Here is a 17436-nt window from a genome sequence, read left to right as displayed (position 1 = left end):
CCTTTAGCATTCCACAAAAAAAGATTAGTTTGCCGCTATTCATGCTTTCTTTATGATACATAGCTGTTACAGATGTATGGAACAGCAATAACAAGAAAGCAATTATTCAGATCAAATGGGGTCGGAAATGTTATTATTATTGAAGGTATAGTGCACTCTTTTGATCGATTGTATAATCACATGCTAATGTTGCTTATCCGTGTTTCTTAGCCAATATCTTTATTATATTGTAATACAAAATTATAAAATTTAATAACATTTTATATATTTAACCTAAAATTTTTCTTTTTTCCGCAACATAAATCACCTTCGCTCCCCCATTTTGAAAATTTGGTTTCAATATTAAATAAACCTGCGTAATATTCATTCTTTACGTAATCTAAATCACGTGATAAACGAACAAAAACGTTCTAAGTCACGTGCTTTTTGTTTTTAAATAATTTTTTTTTTTTTTTTTTTGTTTTATGTAATGCATTTTTCAGATAGAATTTTAGTTCGAGTAAAAATAGATACACTCATTAACAGAAATATTTTAAGAGTTGCAAGAATTAAGATGTTTAAAAGTTTGTTAAATCAAGTTCGGCAATATATGAAGATAATAATAGCTAGCTCACGATAGAGTAAAAATTTTAATAACAAATTTATCAAATATTTTTAAACCATTATACATATACATATTTACTTCATTTTCAATTTTTTTTTTTTTAAAAAAATAACTATGGATAAGCCTATATGTATTGATAATGAACAATTTCCATCACTACTTACTTTCATGTACTGTTACACAATAATTTCACCCAACTATGATAAAATATTTAAAAAAAAGTAACCTGGCAAAAAATAGATATTTTAAAGAATTTCAAGTTATTATACGGATAAAAAGTTTGTTTTCAGAAAACTCGTCATACCAAAACTTTACTTAAAATAAAAATCTATGTGTTATTACTTTTAGTATACTGTGTATAAACCTGGTTAGTCATATCATTATTATTGCTTTTCCTTGTTAGACAGCATTTCTCTAATTACATCAGATGTAGTTTTGCTTACAAAATAATTCGAAACATATTTGCCACGAGATACCAAATTTGGCGAAACTATTGTTGTATTTTCCAAACCGTGATTGTTAGGATTTTCTGTAGCAATCGCTCTATAGTTATTATCATCCTTTTCATAATTTTCGTGGTATACTTTTGCTCCTTTGCAACCTAGGCAAAAGGATTTGTAGGATGCTTGGAAATCTAAATCATTTAGTTGCTGTTGGTGGTAGTTAACACTATTGCAATAAGTATAAGGGGCGTATTCGTGCGTATTTTTAACATTTGAGACTGGGAAAAAGTCTGAAGAATCTCTATTATAATTATAATAAGCCCTATTATTTATTTTATCATCACTCGCCCCATTATTTATTTTATCATCACTCGCCTCATTATTTATTTTATCATCACTCGTCCCATTTTTTACACTAATATTACTCTCCGAAATCCATTCCCCATGATTTATAGAGTTAGTAGCGACTAAATTTTCTGTAATATTTGCCACATGTCTTGAGGATTCTCGAAATTTATTACTAATGACATCATTTACGCTTAAGTATGTAGTTTTATATGGTGCTGTGTTTTGAACTTTATTGTTTGTATTAATATCCCTTCTGCCGAAGGTATCACTACCTGTCAAATCTATATAAACCTTTGGCCCATATGAGTGCGTTTTAAATTTAGATTCATGGTGTTCTGAGTCAGCAGCTTTTAATTTTTCTATTTTGCTATTAATATTTGGCCACGCCAGATGATACTTATATTCTATTAAAAACTCTGGCTGTAGCTTTGGTATTTTTTTTAATAGTAGTTTCTTTCTTATTTTTGTATTTTTCCTACTTTTGTTATCACTAAAACTAGTGTAATTTTGTAATGAGAAAGTTTGCGGTAATAAAATGTTACAATTATCACCTGTTCTCACGTTACTAGTGGTGAATTCTGTTATATTTAAAACACCCTGATTTATTGGACAAATATTATCATCAATATTAATAACAGCATTCACACCATGAGTTACATTAGAATAATCGCTGGTGTCATTGTTGTTTTTAAAATTATTACTATCTAAAAGTTCATCTGCTAGCTCTTTCCAAATATTATGATCAGATATACAGTTAAGCTCAGATATAACATCAATATAAGGCTTTAAAACCGCATGGTTTTCTTTTAGTGTTTGAAAACAAAAGTTTTCGTATTCTTTAAAAGTCACACCAACAAATGATTTAAATATACGAGAAAACCTATTTTCGGTCAAGAATAACTGTTCTTGGAATTTATTGTTCAAAGTGTCATTCTGGAACCCATTTTTGGATTTAAAGATAGTTTGAGGGGAGGTATTAAGAAAGTTGGTATCATAGGGTGCAGCATCAATATATTTGTTAATCTTGATATACCTTTTTTCGCTACATCCTTCCATTTCATTATAATCTAAAACACATCTGTAAAGTGTGTAGAAGCATGCTATCACCACTTTATGTAATTTATCGTATTCTGAAACAGACAACTGTCTGTTCATATATATTTTTTTAGAATGGTATTCATTTAACAGATGGTAGTCTTGTTCATAAATGTTTTTGGCATTTAACTTGCATATATTCTCTTTGTATAGGTCAATGACAAATTTAGGCAAACAACCACCAGATAATTTCAAAGGGTCTGATATCAGCACAGGTAAAATATACTGTTTTTTCCGTTGCTCGGATTTTTCATTTTTCCTAATAAACTCGGGTCTAAACTCTATGGAGTGGCTAATAATTTGCGACAAGATAGCTATAAAATTGCAGACGTCAGCCCGTGAGAATTCTTTTGTTGAGGAAAAATTCATTTTCATTTTTCAACTATTTTATTTTTACATATATGGGTTTTCAAAAACCCTCTTTAATTTATTTCAATATTTCAGCACCCAAAGCATGTATTTATACTAAAGATCAGTTTTAATTATATAATTATGTTAAATACCAAAAGATAATAAGATATAATTCGTGATTTGTGTATCATTTAGTATTCCGGAAGAAACATAGAGATAAAAATAGAAAATAAATTACTTAAATACTTTTCCCTTGTTTACCTAGGTAATAAAGGTTTTACGAATAATTTTTTTTTTGTTTTTGTTCATCAGTTAAAATCAGATTTGGTTTATTTTTTTATTTTTAGTTTTGTTATTTTGATTTTAAAAAAAAAAAAAGATTACGGATGACAAAATAATTGTTCTCTAGGTTTTAATAACTCACAAAAATTAATTGAGAATATATTGTTACTGTAACACCCATACTTGTTTTTTACTTACAAGATCTAATAAGTTGAACTGAGGAGAGGGGGGAAATAGTAGTTCAAAAAAATAAGCTGTTTAAATAAATAACAAAATTATAAACATATGAGGAATTCGTAGATATTACAATGTAAAAATAAAAAATATATTTGTTAAATGCTTGAAGGAACTCAGTTTTTACTTGTAGTAGTTTATATTACATTTTCTGCATAGATTTATAAGAATATATATAGTTTGTTTTTTTTAATTTTTGACAGTTTGCTAGTCTTTTATGCAAAGTTTTGATAGAATCATGACTTTAGAAAAAGATAGCAGCTTAATTCTCCATAATTCTTTGTTTTAAGTATTTTTGCTGATTATATTCCATGGCTATTTTGGTTTAAAAGGGAAATATTTTAAAGTTTTAACAATAAACCTGTAGAAAACCCTGAATGAAGTGAAGGTGTTGGACATTTGACATTGTCTGTCCAATAATTGAACCGTTTATTTCCCGATGGATTATCGGCAAGGAATATTATAAATGTTTAATATGGACTATCGAATAATTAGGGGTAATAATCCCGAAATTATATCGGTAATAATTTGATGACGTCATATTACACACTCAAGCCCCTATTTATGACGATATACCCGAACTGGTGTACCTTGATTGAAACAGGGAAATCAAGGTATATAAAGGACACAAAACTAAGAATTAAGAATATATTAATTAAAATTATTTCTTTATATAATTATATAGTTAGGAATTATATAAAGAGGGAAGCGAACAATTATTATAAAAGAGTAACTATTAGATATTAAGATGTCTAGTAACTTGAATAATAAAGCGGGTTTAATCGGTGACCCCGATTTTTCCCAATATGGTGATTTTGCCCAGGATAGTAATGTTGTCAAAGATGACAAGACTATCAAGAGATTATTATTAACTTCCTATTTCACAATTAATGAAAGAAATGTTCCGAGGAGCAATTTTAGAAGTTTCTGTAAAGTATTTTTAGATCTAGTTGCTAGCCGTGGCCTTGAATACATATTTGATGTTGGTCCAAACGGCGTTCGCCCTAGCAAAACTGTGATTAGATGTATAAATAACTTGTTTTACCAAAAGCAAGCTTATTTTCCCCGTGAATTTAAGGATTCGCAACCATATGATATGTTAGTTGAGTTGGCGAATGAGGATTCTGATGAAGATGATGAAGATAGCTATGACAGTATTTGTCGTGAGTGGAAAAAGTTACACTACGATGGTTCACAAAATGCTAAGATCTTCAAGAAAAGTTTATTGAGATTAGTTGCTAAAACCAAAGCATCCAGTGCACCAATGAGTGACTATGAAATAAAATACCGTCTCATTAAATCTTTGAAAGGAGCCTACGCTAACATTAGTGATTATATTGATTATCAGTATAATGGATTAGAAAGTGTCAAATTAGAAGACATATTGGATATCATTGTCAAACGGTATGATCAGTACAAAAAGACCAAGTCAGTAAGGTCAAGAGTTGATAATGAAGTTAAGGCTTATGGTCGTAGTCATAAACATGATGATTACGGATTCATGACCGAATCCAGTACCAAAGCAAAGGTAGTGTGTTACAGTTGTAACAAGGAGGGTCATTATAAAAATGAATGTCCTAGTCTTATTGTGAAAAAGGATAGTTCTAAATCTAATGCCTCGACACTTACCAAAGGTAAAGTTAAGCTGGTTAACAATCAGGAGAATATGACTAAAGTTAGTCGTATTGATGTTAATAATCAGGATGGTGAGACTGAGGAAGGTCTCACTGAAATTAGTCTTAGGCCTATCTGCACTAAGAAGGTTTTGAGAGTTGAAATTAAGAAATTTCCGAATATCTTGTATGATACGGGAGCTGATTTCTCTATTGTGAATAAAAGTTTGTTGCACAATTTAAATAAAAACACACGTTTTTCGTTAACGGACTTCAATAAGAACATTATTGATGCTCCATATGTAGGCGACTTGTTCATGAATATCAATGGTAACGAGATTAAGTTTAGAGCTGTCGGAGTAACTAATGAATCTATGGATCCAGTTATCAGTAGGGCAAGCTTAAAGGAGTGCAATCTGATTGTAAATGAACAAGAATTATCCATAAAGAATGCTAAGGATAATAGTTTTGTTGGAAACTTGAAGGAAAGAGAACATTCAATTTACTTTCCTGGAAATTGGGTTGTTCCACCGAACAACATATCGGTGAGAACAGCAAAGTCTAAAGAAAAATTTAATCTGGATCACATACATGTTTTGTTAGGACACGTAAATGTTAAGGATCTACAAAGAAGCTTCAAGTCTGGTTGTTTGGTAGGTATTAACTACGATGATATTGACTGGTCGAATGTCAATAGTTTTGGTTGTGTGACGTGTATGCAAGGCAAATCCAGATATAAAAACCATATTATTGGTAGCAGAGCGATTGCCCAACAATATTATGAAGTCGGTGAGTACTTCCATTCAGATCTATTTGGATCTGTGAGTAATATTAAGAAAGGGTACTATCATTCGTTTATAAGCTTTACAGATGAAAAATCAAAGTTCAAGTTTGTGTATGGACTAAAGAGTAAATCTGCAGAAGCAATTTTGAAGGTGTTGAAGGTTTTTGTTCCGTATGTTGAAAAGCACCTTGGTAAATCAATCAAGTATATTCAAACAGATAACGGTTTGGCATACAAGAATAGATTGGTTATGGCATATTTGAGAAAATTTGGTATTAAATTACTAAATAATACAGCTGGTGACTCAAGAGGTAATGGTGTGGCCGAACGCCTCAATTTGACATTATTAAATGATGCTCGAACATTGATGGGGAATACCAATTTACCAAGACATTTGTGGTTTTATGCGGTATTATTTAGTTGTTATGTGAGAAATGGTATTATTGCAGCCAGCAACGATACAGGATGTTCTCCAAGAGAACTAATGTCTATACCAAAATTGAATGTCGCAAAGATCTTGCCATTTGGGAGTCATGTAATCTTACATCATCCTACTCATGACAAGATCGAGAAGAGAGGTTTAGATGCTTATGTTTTGGCACCATCTGAATCATCCTTTGGATATTTAGTATGGGTGCCATCCTTAATGAGAATAGTTGATAGTTCTAGTATTTCTCTATGTAAAAGTCCATTCAATAGTGGTGAATGTCAAGAAAATGTAATTGACGAATTTATTGATGAACTTATCTCCAAAGACGATTCATTGGATTCTAATAGAGTAGAACCATTAAGTAGTCAAACAAATGAAAGTCACAATGAAAGTGCAGAAGTAATACCTGCCACTGATCAGGATTCATCGGAACAAATTATTCCTATTATTACTGATTACTCACGTGAAGATTCACATGAGGAATATCAAGGGAATGAATATGATGGAGATACAGAAACTACTTCTGAAGAGGCACTTGATGTTGATGAGGCAAACACTGAGAGTAGTGTAAGAACAGATAGTGTTACTGACACTGAAGAATATGTACCAAGTGATGGTATTGATGTTGCAGTTGGTAGACCTCAGACTACCGTTAATAAGAATGAAAAAGAAGTCGATGATGTCGACATTAAATCCAATGAAGTCAATGAACATGCGAACACTGAATCTGATTCTGATTCTAATTCTAAATCTGATTCTGATTCTAAATCTAAATCCGATTCTGATTCTGATTCTGATTCTGCTTCTAACTCTGAGAATGAATCATCAGATTCACCTCGTGTTATTGACAGTACCAATTGGGTTGTTCAGACTAACAACAAGAAAAGAAAAATGACCACCGAGGAAATATTTGCCTCCATTCAAGAGGATCCCTCAATGGTCACAGCCAGAAAAAGATTAAAGATTAGGTTAGCTAAGATTCTAGCAGTGATGGAATCAGCACGAAATAACTCTGCTGATGTCAAACATATACGTAATGAGACGTTATATTTGCACGAGGTTTATCGTCTTAGCGATCCTAACATTAAGAATCAATATTTAATGGCAATGCAGAAAGAAATTGAAGTATTAGAAGGATCTAACACTTGGGATAGTGGGGAACCCATTCCGGTAGATAGTGTTGATCAATCAAAGATTGTGCCACTATTAATATTATTCAATGTCAAGCGATCTGGAAAGTATAAATGTCGTATTTGTGCGCGCGGAGATGTCCAGGATGCAACCACATACGAAGATTCTCTGAGCTCATCAAACTTAGCTCAGGATGGATTGATGTTTTTACTTAACATGGTTTTGACAAATAGTTGGCATTTGGGTCAATTGGATATTCAAGGCGCATACTTGAATGCTCCAATAAACACTGAATTGTATGTTAAGGCACCTAAGGTCTATGGATATAAGAACATGTTGTTCAAATTAAGAAAGAGTCTATATGGCCTACGCCAAAGTGGATATCTCTGGAACCAAGAGATCAGTAGTTTTCTAATCCAGATAGGTTTTCAAGAAATTGAATTTTGGCCTTCATTGTATCAAAAGAATTACGATGGTGTTGAAGGTATCAAACACACCATTCTTTTGGGCCTATTTGTAGATGACATGGTGGTTGTCTCCTCCAAAGAATGTGATTTTAAAGAACTGGTTGCTATGTTGAATACGCGCTACACGGTTAAAACAGTCAATGATGGAGGTGAACCTATTTATGATATTCTTGGATTAGAAATAGAATATAAGGTTGGTAGTCATTTGTCAATGACTATGGGGAAGTCTTTGGAAGAAAAACTCCCAAAGTTAGGTTTCAATCTGAGTGATAAGGTTACAAGCTTACCCCTAGTTTACGACTTCAAGCTACCAGAGAAATTGAAAATTGACTCAGTAGACTTAGCTGAGAAAATACAAAAATGTAGAAAAGCTGTAGGATTGCTTAATTATGTTGTTGGCAAATATAGACCTGATATAAACTTCGTCGTAAATGTACTAGCAAGTTATCAGCTATATCCAACAGAAGAAATTATGAAATTGTTACACAAAACAATTAATTATTTGTGGGGGACGAGAAACCACAAATTAATTTGGAGATATGATGATATAATTAAAGGAAATTTTAAGATTATAGTAGATGCTTCACATGGTAATCGTGAAAAGTTTCAAAGTCAGTACGGCTACATGGTATACATGAACAATCTTCTTGTAGGATACAAAACAGGTACTACAAGCATTCCGTGTATGTCATCTACTGAAGCCGAGACATATGTAGTAAACGAGGCATCCTTGAAGTTTGAATACTGGATCCCATTACTAGAAGAATATTATTCTGAGATAACTAAAGAATTGTATTGTGACAATCAATCAGCAATAAAATTGTGTAAAGCTGATACTTTTGTTAAATTTCGAGATAAATTTCATGGAATCAGAGCATATAGAGCTAGACAACAAATGAGAAATATTGGATTTGATTTAAAATTTGTTGAATCTAAGTCAAATCCGGCTGATGTGTTAACGAAATTTGCTCCACATAAGGATAATATTAAACTGTTTATGAAAAATTTTGAGTATTGATTTTCATCAATATGGGGGATGTTGGACATTTGACATTGTCTGTCCAATAATTGAACCGTTTATTTCCCGATGGATTATCGGCAAGGAATATTATAAATGTTTAATATGGACTATCGAATAATTAGGGGTAATAATCCCGAAATTATATCGGTAATAATTTGATGACGTCATATTACACACTCAAGCCCCTATTTATGACGATATACCCGAACTGGTGTACCTTGATTGAAACAGGGAAATCAAGGTATATAAAGGACACAAAACTAAGAATTAAGAATATATTAATTAAAATTATTTCTTTATATAATTATATAGTTAGGAATTATATAAAGAGGGAAGCGAACAATTATTATAAAAGAGTAACTATTAGATATTAAGATGTCTAGTAACTTGAATAATAAAGCGGGTTTAATCGGTGACCCCGATTTTTCCCAATAGAAGGAGATAAATTAAATTATGATTTAGGTGCCGTAACACATTAAAAAAAATACACATAGATACATATTCGTAAATCAAATGACTTTAAAAAAAAAAAAAAACAAATGAAATGAATAAGATAAATTAAGGTATAATTTAGGTGCCGTGCCACTTTAAGAAGGAAAAATATACACATATTTGTGTGTCAACTTTTGTTATTAAATAAAATTCTCGTAAATTAAATACTCATGCACTATGCATTAACAATAATCATGGCATCTGCTTTGTAAAGATAATAACAATAGAAACAATAGAAGCAACAATAGAGATGATATGTCGGAGAAAAATAGGTTTGAGGTAATTACGTTCCGAGTAAATATTTTTAGCTAATGTTTGAAGTTTTTTTAATATCATAGTAAAACTATAGTATTAAAAGGCTTAATAGCAAAATATTAGCAATTAATTTGGTTGTTTTTTTTTTTTTTTTTTTTTTTTTTTTTGTTTTTTTTTTCTTAACATGAACAGTTGATAAAATTGTGATTTTTTCGACAATATAAACAAGAATTTGTAAACATTTTTTTGCTTTAACCTAAAAATCTCCTCAGATATCAAAAATAGTACAAGATTTCTAAAATTACTTAATAAATTAAGTTGAAAAAAGAAAAGAAAAAATCATACGTTTAAAACTATGTATCTGTTTTATCGCTCCAAATATACAAAACATTGTACTATCTTTTTACGTAAACATGAAACTTTGAGATTCTGTTTACGAAGATACTAGAAATAGAAATATTGTAATTGTTTTACAACTCTTATGCATATTTTCATATCATCAAGTTATTAACTGAAAAAAAAAAACAAAGAGTTGCATATTTTTTCGTAAATGTTTTAAATGAGGTAATTAAAACAATAAGAAACTTTGGTTGGTTTTTAATTGCAACATAAAAAAATTGTTTTATTTTGAGAAAAAAAAGAATCAAGAAAAAAAGAATCAAGAAAAAAAAGAATCAAGAAAAAAAGAATCAAGAAAAAAAGAAAAAGAAAAAAAAAAGAAAAAAGAAAAAAGAAAAAAAGAAAAAAGGAAAAAGGAAAAAGAAAAAAGAAAAATCAATCTCGGACAAACAAGGAATAAAACTACAACCATTTAAAATCAGTCTCGGATAAACAGTAAATAAAAAAAAGCTTTATTTCATTTCTTTTTTTTTTTCTTACTTGACAATTTATATATACATATTTTTATTTTCCAGCTAAAATATAAAATATCACCCATTCAACTTTCAGTTTCGTATCATTGGGACATAAGTAACTCTAATTATTATCTGAAAACATATTAGTCGGAACTCCAATATCTTTGCAAAAAAATTTAACAGAGTTTTGCCAGGCTGTTGCCAGCATGGGCCCATGTATCTATCATCGTCAAAAACAAATTTCTCATAAATTTCGTTTGCCTTTGGATAATCAAGAAATCTTGGTTCGGCATAAGCCCAAATGGCCAACGTACCATTAGTTTTCAAAACTTTATAAGCTTCTTTGAAGAACTTGTCTGTATCAAACCAATGAATGGCTTCTGCACAAGTAATTAAATCAACTGAATTTAGTGGAAGAACAGAGCTCAGATTTTCAGCTTTAGAACACAAAAAATTTATAGTTCTGTTAGTATAGTGACAACCATGTAGTTTTTTCTTTAACAAAAGTTTAAAGTTTCAAAGTAAAGGATAAATTTCATCAACAATAATCCAGAGTAGATATCTTTTGGTCTTACTCCTTTTATATAATTAAATTACGAAGAATGGTCTTAAGATATAAAACAAATCTTCAACTTGATACGTTCTTGTTGACTAATAATATAGATATATACCGTTTTATTATCTCAGTAATTCACAACTGTTGGGGTAGTTTATATGATTTGTTGCCGTGCCACCATGTGATTTGTAGTAGATTTACACTCTAAACGATAAGCTTGTACCTCTCCCTTTTTAATGTTCATGTACGTCGTTTATTTTAGAATAAACACACAAGACGAGTACCCCTATATCGGTTGCTATCCGAACAACGCATATCCGTACATTTCGTACTTTTGCTTTTAAAAAGTATGTTAAAAAAAGATATGATTCTTTCACGTTATTCACATTTTAATACTATTATTTTTTTCATAACAAACGAGGTTATAAAAAAAAAAGAGGTAATAAATCTAATTTAATCATAAAAAACAAAAGACTAACAAATTTCTTTTTTTTTTTAATATTTTTTTTAGAAAAGTGATTTGAAGTGCAAAAAAGAATACACTAGAAATCATTTCATCGCATTAAAAATCTTGCACAATACTTATTAAGAATGGCAGTTCATTAACACACACGTACATAATATTATATATACCAGTATATAAATCTATATTTCAATGTTTCAATGGAACAACTAATCTCTTGAAAGACCCCTCTTCTCTGCATTTTTCTTGGTGAATACCCATCAATCTTTGGGCTTCTAATGGGTCTTCCACTTCGTTGGGTTCTGGCCATGACAAATATTCATTGGTGTAATTGGACTTGTAATCCAATGGCAAAATCTCCAATCTCTTACCGTACCCAGTAACTTTTTTCCAATCACGATGCACATTGTACAAAGAACTGGAAAAGTAAGCAAAACATCTTTGGTATTGTTTGTAAGCCAAATCAGTATTCAATTGTGGCTTCAAATCTGTATATGTAGCCCAAGATTGTTCTGGGTGGTTCAAAACATCGTCAGTGGCCTTTTTAATGGCAATCAAAAACTTTCTAACTTTGTCTCCATTCTTGGCCAAAAACTCATCATTACAAATGTACAAAATAGTACAGAAACAGCAACAACCCAAACAAGCCAACTTGTCAATTCTCAACATTTGAACATCAGTAACTGGTCTGCCATGCTTTTTGCAGTATTCTTCCAATTCCACTTGTTGAATACATTCAATACCAATACCAGCATGAATCTTGCCCTCGATGATATATTTGGCAACATTCATACCACATCTAACAGCAGTGTAGTCGTTTGGTGTCATACCATAATGCTTGGTCAATTCGTCCAATTGGATCTTACCAAATTCACCAACATAACCAATCTTTTTACCCTTCAAAGATTGGAAATCTTCAGTGATACCGCTGCCTTTCAAGTACAATAACCCAGTGAATGGTTCGTCTAACAAAGAGGCAACAGAAGTAACAGGGAACCCTCTAGCTTTAGCGGCCAAAGTGTGAATCATAGCTTTCAAACCCATGTCGACTTTACCAGACCCAATTAATTCAGTTACATCGGATGGATTGCTTGGTTCCAAAATAGCAATATCTAAGCCTTGCTCTTTGAAGTATCCCTTGGTTTGAGCCAAATAAATTGGAATGTGGTATGCAGCAGCTTGCCAGTTAAGTAAAAAGGTGATTTTATCAGTGGACATTTTGTTCTTGTTTGTTGATCTTTGTGTTTTTAGAAAGGAAAGGAAAGGAAAGAAAAACAAATATCTTGATGATAATTATCCATGGCCTTTATATACGTTTCATTTTACATTTTTATTTGTTCATTTCCTCCCCTGTTGAGTAGAAGTATTGAAAAAAATAAAAAGACTCAAGATATAATTCCTAAGAAATTTAACCTTTTTGACCAATCATTTTTATGAATTGCTGTCTTTTTCTTGAAATTTTTTAACTATTTTTGTTAAAAAGTTACAGTTCATTATTCAAATGTATAAAATGAAAATATTTTTTATTTTTTATTTCCTTTTTTTTTTGTTTGTTAAGTGCAGAAAAAAAAATACAAAAATTGTATCACATAATATTATGATCTTTTTTGTTAGAACATACGCACACCGTATGAAATTCAAACCCGCTGCAAGAACATTATACTAGCGATATACATAGTAATAATATCGAGAATAAGGACGCAATATAAATAACGTCTATATATCATTACATACAAAACAGGAGACGCATTTAATGATGAGAGTATTATAGAGGTTGTTGACCGAGAGAGGATAGGAAACATTAACAATATCATCGGTAATATGAGTAAAGAACCTAATATAGCAGTTCCAGTAGAACAAAGAAATAACTCGACTCCGGGTAACAACCCGAACAACGAATTATTCCAGCACTTTTAATAAAACCTGAATATTATAACGCGAATGAAAATTTTTCTTCGAAATTTTAATATTATTACAATATCATAAAATTTATACAGGACTTTTTGATATATTAATGGAAAGTTTCATGATATAACGTGAAAGTTTATCGCTTAAACACTACTAAATACTACTCAGGAAGTATCACACTGTTTTTGAATATTATTTTAAAACTATCTAAGACGCCACAATATTCTGAAAATAAATCTTGTCAAAAACTTTTACCGCAAAATAAAATTACTTTCTTTGGGAAATATTTTTTTTTTTTTTAAACGATTACAACCCACTTCATTACCAAGTTGTTCAATTTTATATAGAGAAGTTTAATAAAATAGTTAAAAATTATTCGAATTTCTAATACCAAATGGTACTAATTAAACACTTTTGAACACAAAAGACCTAACCAGTTAGCCAACAACAATATTTTTGTCTTGAACGTTGGAAGAGACGAAAAATAAACATACCTACGTCTTAGAGTATAATAAAATGAGATATCTTTGATTTCACCGCTTTCTACAACAGTCAAACCTTTGGTAACGTAAGTTAAATTTCCATTTCTTTTCTTAATTTTCATTGGCTCATAATTTTTTTTTTCCGGACCAAAGAATCCCTTGTTGAAAATTTCTTGTGCCAAATATGAACCAGCTTTCATGGCGGAAGAAGCCTTCGGTGGTAATTCAGCACTATATATACTATCTCCAATAGCATATATATTATTAGTACCTAAGACAGTAAACTTATCGTCAACATTTAAACCCCTTGTTTCATGCTGATACTTGTCTAATTGTTTGCACAGATCTTTCACCAATGATGTTTTTTCACTACCTGCACACCAAATCAAGGTGCCATAGTTTAAAATTGTTTCTCGGTTGGTATTCGTATTTTTAACTAAACATTGTTTATCATCAATAATTTTTAAAACTATGGTATTCAATTCGACATTAACATTGTTGTTTTGTAGGCATTGTTCTGTACGGTAACATAAGTCTTTAGAAGTTTCCGTAATAAAATTATTTAATAAATATGGCCCATTGTGAATCAATGTCACTGAACAATAATTCATTAATTTTGGATATTTTTTAGAAACCTCACCTTGAAACCAATCTTGGAACTCACCAGCTACTTCTACACCAGTAGGTCCTCCTCCAATAACAACAAACGCCAATTTTTGTAGCAAACTTTCTTTTGTTGTATTACGATCAATGGAACAAAAGACTTCTCGAACGTGCCTTTTAATTTCTTGAGTATTTTTCAAATCTCTCATAAAAAAAGCGTGTTCTTCAACACCTGGAATTGAAAACGTATTTGTCGTGGTACCAACAGCAATAATCAAATAATCATAATCATATGTGTCTCCAGTGGAAACAATAACTTTATTTGACTTTTGATTTATTTTGATCACCTTATCTTTAATATAATGAACAGACTTGTCTTTCAGGAAATAACTAAAGTCAAAACTGATACTGTCATCTCTAAGATGTCCATAGGTAGTAGAAGTCAATAAAGGTGTGAATAAAAAATAGTCTCTTGGTGAGATTACAGTAATATTAAACTTTTCAGTGTTTATATTTTGCAAAACCCCTACAGAACCGAAACCGGTCCCTAAGATCAAAACACTTGGCCGAGATTTATCTACAGTCATCCAATTGTTAGTTTTTCGTTTTTCCTATACATAACCATTAAATATAGAAGAAAAGAAAAGGAAATATCAACTATTATTATATTTAACACAAACTTCAAAGCTATTCGTTGACCATGTTGTATATATATATATATATCGTCAAATATCTAAACGTTCATTAAAAGATAGATTTGACATAGCTAGAACAAAAGAAATAATATCCATTGTATGACCCCGGATATTATAAATGTAGGTGAACAATTAGTGTGATTTAATTTATATGCGCGGTTATACAACTTAAAATATGATGTGTTTCGGCTATCTTGCGTTATATGCTACATTTTTTTTGTTTGATAATGGAAAGCAGTTTGATGAGCCTTTCTTTTAATATACGCTAATAATATTTTATTAATATATATATTTATTTTTTTGAAAAAAAATTTATACTTCTTTCAGTTGGGAAAATAAATGTACAGCTGCACATTATCTATATAATTATTGTACATCATATGCTTAAATGTTCTTTTTTTTTTTTTTTTTTTTTAATATTATATATAACACTATTTATTTATAAGATATATAAAGATATGTATAAATTATATGAGTGGCCTCCTCACATAAGTTAAAAAAATTAAGATGGTGTATGCTCACATCAGTAGGTATATCACATAACATGAATAATCCCATTTGCCAACTAGGTGAACTATTTATTCAATATAATGTGATTACAAATTAATAAATAAAAAAGTTTAAAAACTTTATTAAATCAACAAAAAATTACGCATATTATTACTAGGATACATGATACTCAAAATATATACCAATCGCACCATTAACATACATAATTCTAACTTCTATTTAAGTTTTGCCACTTTTTAATAGCCTTTGATAAAATAGGTAATGCAGCCTCCAAGTCTTTTCTTGCATTACCATAACCAATACGAATAGTTCCTGGTACACCAAAAGTTATACCAGGAACAACCAAAACTTTACAAGTTTTAGCCAACCAACTCGAGAAATCATAACAGTTAGGAATATTTTTCAACTTAACCAAACAAACCGATCCACCCCTTGGAACATTGTAAAACTCAACAATGTCTTTGTTATCGTCAATCCAGTTAGTTAAAAACTCTAAATTTCCCCTACATAATTCTATATTATGTTTTAAAATTGCATCCTTATTGGATAAAACATAAGTGGCTATATAATCATCAATCACCGAAATCGATATAGTATTGTAATCTCTTCTGCTTGCACAAGCACTTAGCAAACTTTTGTCCTGAGAAACAATCCAACCTAATCTTGTTCCAGCCATAGAAAAAGCTTTTGACATAGAGCAAGTAGATATTCCTTTGCCGTAAATTGAAGTAATGGAAAAGGGAGTTTCGCAAGAATGAAACAATGGTCTATAAACCTCATCGCATAAAATATGGATATCATGCAGTCTAGCAATGTCAACAATTTTTTTCAACAAAGAATTCTCGATAACACTGCCCAAAGGATTGTTAGGATTGTTGATTATAATATATTTTGTGTTTGGTCTAATCAATCCTTTCAAGTCATTTAAATTAGGTGTGAACCCATCTTCCTCCTTTAATTGCAATAACGAAACTTCTGCACCAAACATTTTTGGAACACTGAACAATTGCTGATAGGTTGGAGCAACAGAAATTATATGATCCCCTGGACCTGCTAAAGCATAGGCAACCAGAAAGTTAGCGCCAATCGCACCATTTGTGATCAAAACATTGTCTTTGTCAAGGCTAATGCCGTCTTCAGAATACATTTTAGCTATCAAACTACGCAACCTATCACTACCTTTAATAGCACCGTAAACAAATTTCATATTATAATCAAATTCAAACTTGTTACCAGATATCTCAGCTACTTCATTTAATGATAATGAACTACAACAGGTTTCAGCTATATTGTATTCAACTATATTTTCATGGTCATCCATGTAACGTTCAACTTCAAAATCTTCTTGGTGAGGCATTTTTTTTTTTTTTTTTTTTTTCACTTTTCTAATTGTATATAAGTGGATGTGATTCAGTAGTATAGAAAAATTAATTTTCGTACTTAGTTTTCGATAATTTTTCGGTTTATTATTAAAAAAATAAGGGAAAAAATGTCAAGTAAGTGAGAAAAATGATAAAAGAAGGGATGATATCTAAAAACAAAAAAGGACATTTGATTTATATATTTTCATTTTCACCTAAAATGTAAAACATCAGAGGGGAAATTATGTTTAAATGTTACATATTTAAAGAAATTCAAAGCAAATGAATATTTTTTTTTTTTTTTTTTTTTTTAATAATCTGGTGATATACATGAATACATTTTGAACTTTACATGAAAAAAAAAAAAAAGAAACACTATTTACTATGAAAAATCTGTTCACGTTTGTAGTTGCTGGCAGTTATTTATTATATGACTGCTACAAATGTGTATTGT

At 30.5% G+C, this 17436-nt stretch overlaps 6 protein-coding genes across 6 annotated transcripts; 1 reads left to right on the top strand and 5 right to left on the bottom strand.

The window, feature by feature from the left end:
• Nucleotides 1-987: 987 nt before the first annotated feature.
• Nucleotides 988-2865, bottom strand: SCDLUD_003054 (uncharacterized protein; the record flags this gene model as incomplete). The annotated part of the gene is made up of 1 exon (XM_046076863.1): nucleotides 988-2865. One exon carries the CDS (start codon nucleotides 2863-2865, stop codon nucleotides 988-990), a length of 1878 nt encoding a protein of 625 aa, XP_045935490.1.
• Nucleotides 2866-4105: 1240 nt separating this feature from the next.
• Nucleotides 4106-8800, top strand: SCDLUD_003053 (uncharacterized protein; the record flags this gene model as incomplete). The annotated part of the gene is made up of 1 exon (XM_046081584.1): nucleotides 4106-8800. The coding sequence occupies one exon, from the start codon at nucleotides 4106-4108 to the stop codon at nucleotides 8798-8800; it is 4695 nt and encodes a 1564-aa protein (XP_045935489.1).
• A 1694-nt stretch (nucleotides 8801-10494) lies between these two features.
• On the bottom strand, nucleotides 10495-10620 carry SCDLUD_003052 (uncharacterized protein; the record flags this gene model as incomplete). Its single annotated transcript, XM_046081583.1, has 1 exon — nucleotides 10495-10620. One exon carries the CDS (start codon nucleotides 10618-10620, stop codon nucleotides 10495-10497), a length of 126 nt encoding a protein of 41 aa, XP_045935488.1.
• A 1928-nt stretch (nucleotides 10621-12548) lies between these two features.
• On the bottom strand, nucleotides 12549-12641 carry SCDLUD_003051 (uncharacterized protein; the record flags this gene model as incomplete). The annotated part of the gene is made up of 1 exon (XM_046081505.1): nucleotides 12549-12641. A coding segment is annotated over one exon (93 nt), but the record flags the coding sequence as incomplete, so codon positions are not given.
• Nucleotides 12642-13731: 1090 nt separating this feature from the next.
• On the bottom strand, nucleotides 13732-15003 carry SCDLUD_003050 (uncharacterized protein; the record flags this gene model as incomplete). The annotated part of the gene is made up of 1 exon (XM_046077684.1): nucleotides 13732-15003. One exon carries the CDS (start codon nucleotides 15001-15003, stop codon nucleotides 13732-13734), a length of 1272 nt encoding a protein of 423 aa, XP_045935486.1.
• An 826-nt stretch (nucleotides 15004-15829) lies between these two features.
• On the bottom strand, nucleotides 15830-16978 carry SCDLUD_003049 (uncharacterized protein; the record flags this gene model as incomplete). The annotated part of the gene is made up of 1 exon (XM_046077683.1): nucleotides 15830-16978. One exon carries the CDS (start codon nucleotides 16976-16978, stop codon nucleotides 15830-15832), a length of 1149 nt encoding a protein of 382 aa, XP_045935485.1.
• Between the last annotated feature and the right edge of the window lie 458 nt (nucleotides 16979-17436).

Source organism: Saccharomycodes ludwigii, chromosome III (assembly GCF_020623625.1).
Source record: "Saccharomycodes ludwigii strain NBRC 1722 chromosome III, whole genome shotgun sequence".
Taxonomy (NCBI): Eukaryota; Fungi; Ascomycota; class Saccharomycetes; order Saccharomycodales; family Saccharomycodaceae; genus Saccharomycodes; species Saccharomycodes ludwigii.
This window is presented reverse-complemented; position numbering and strand designations above follow the sequence as displayed.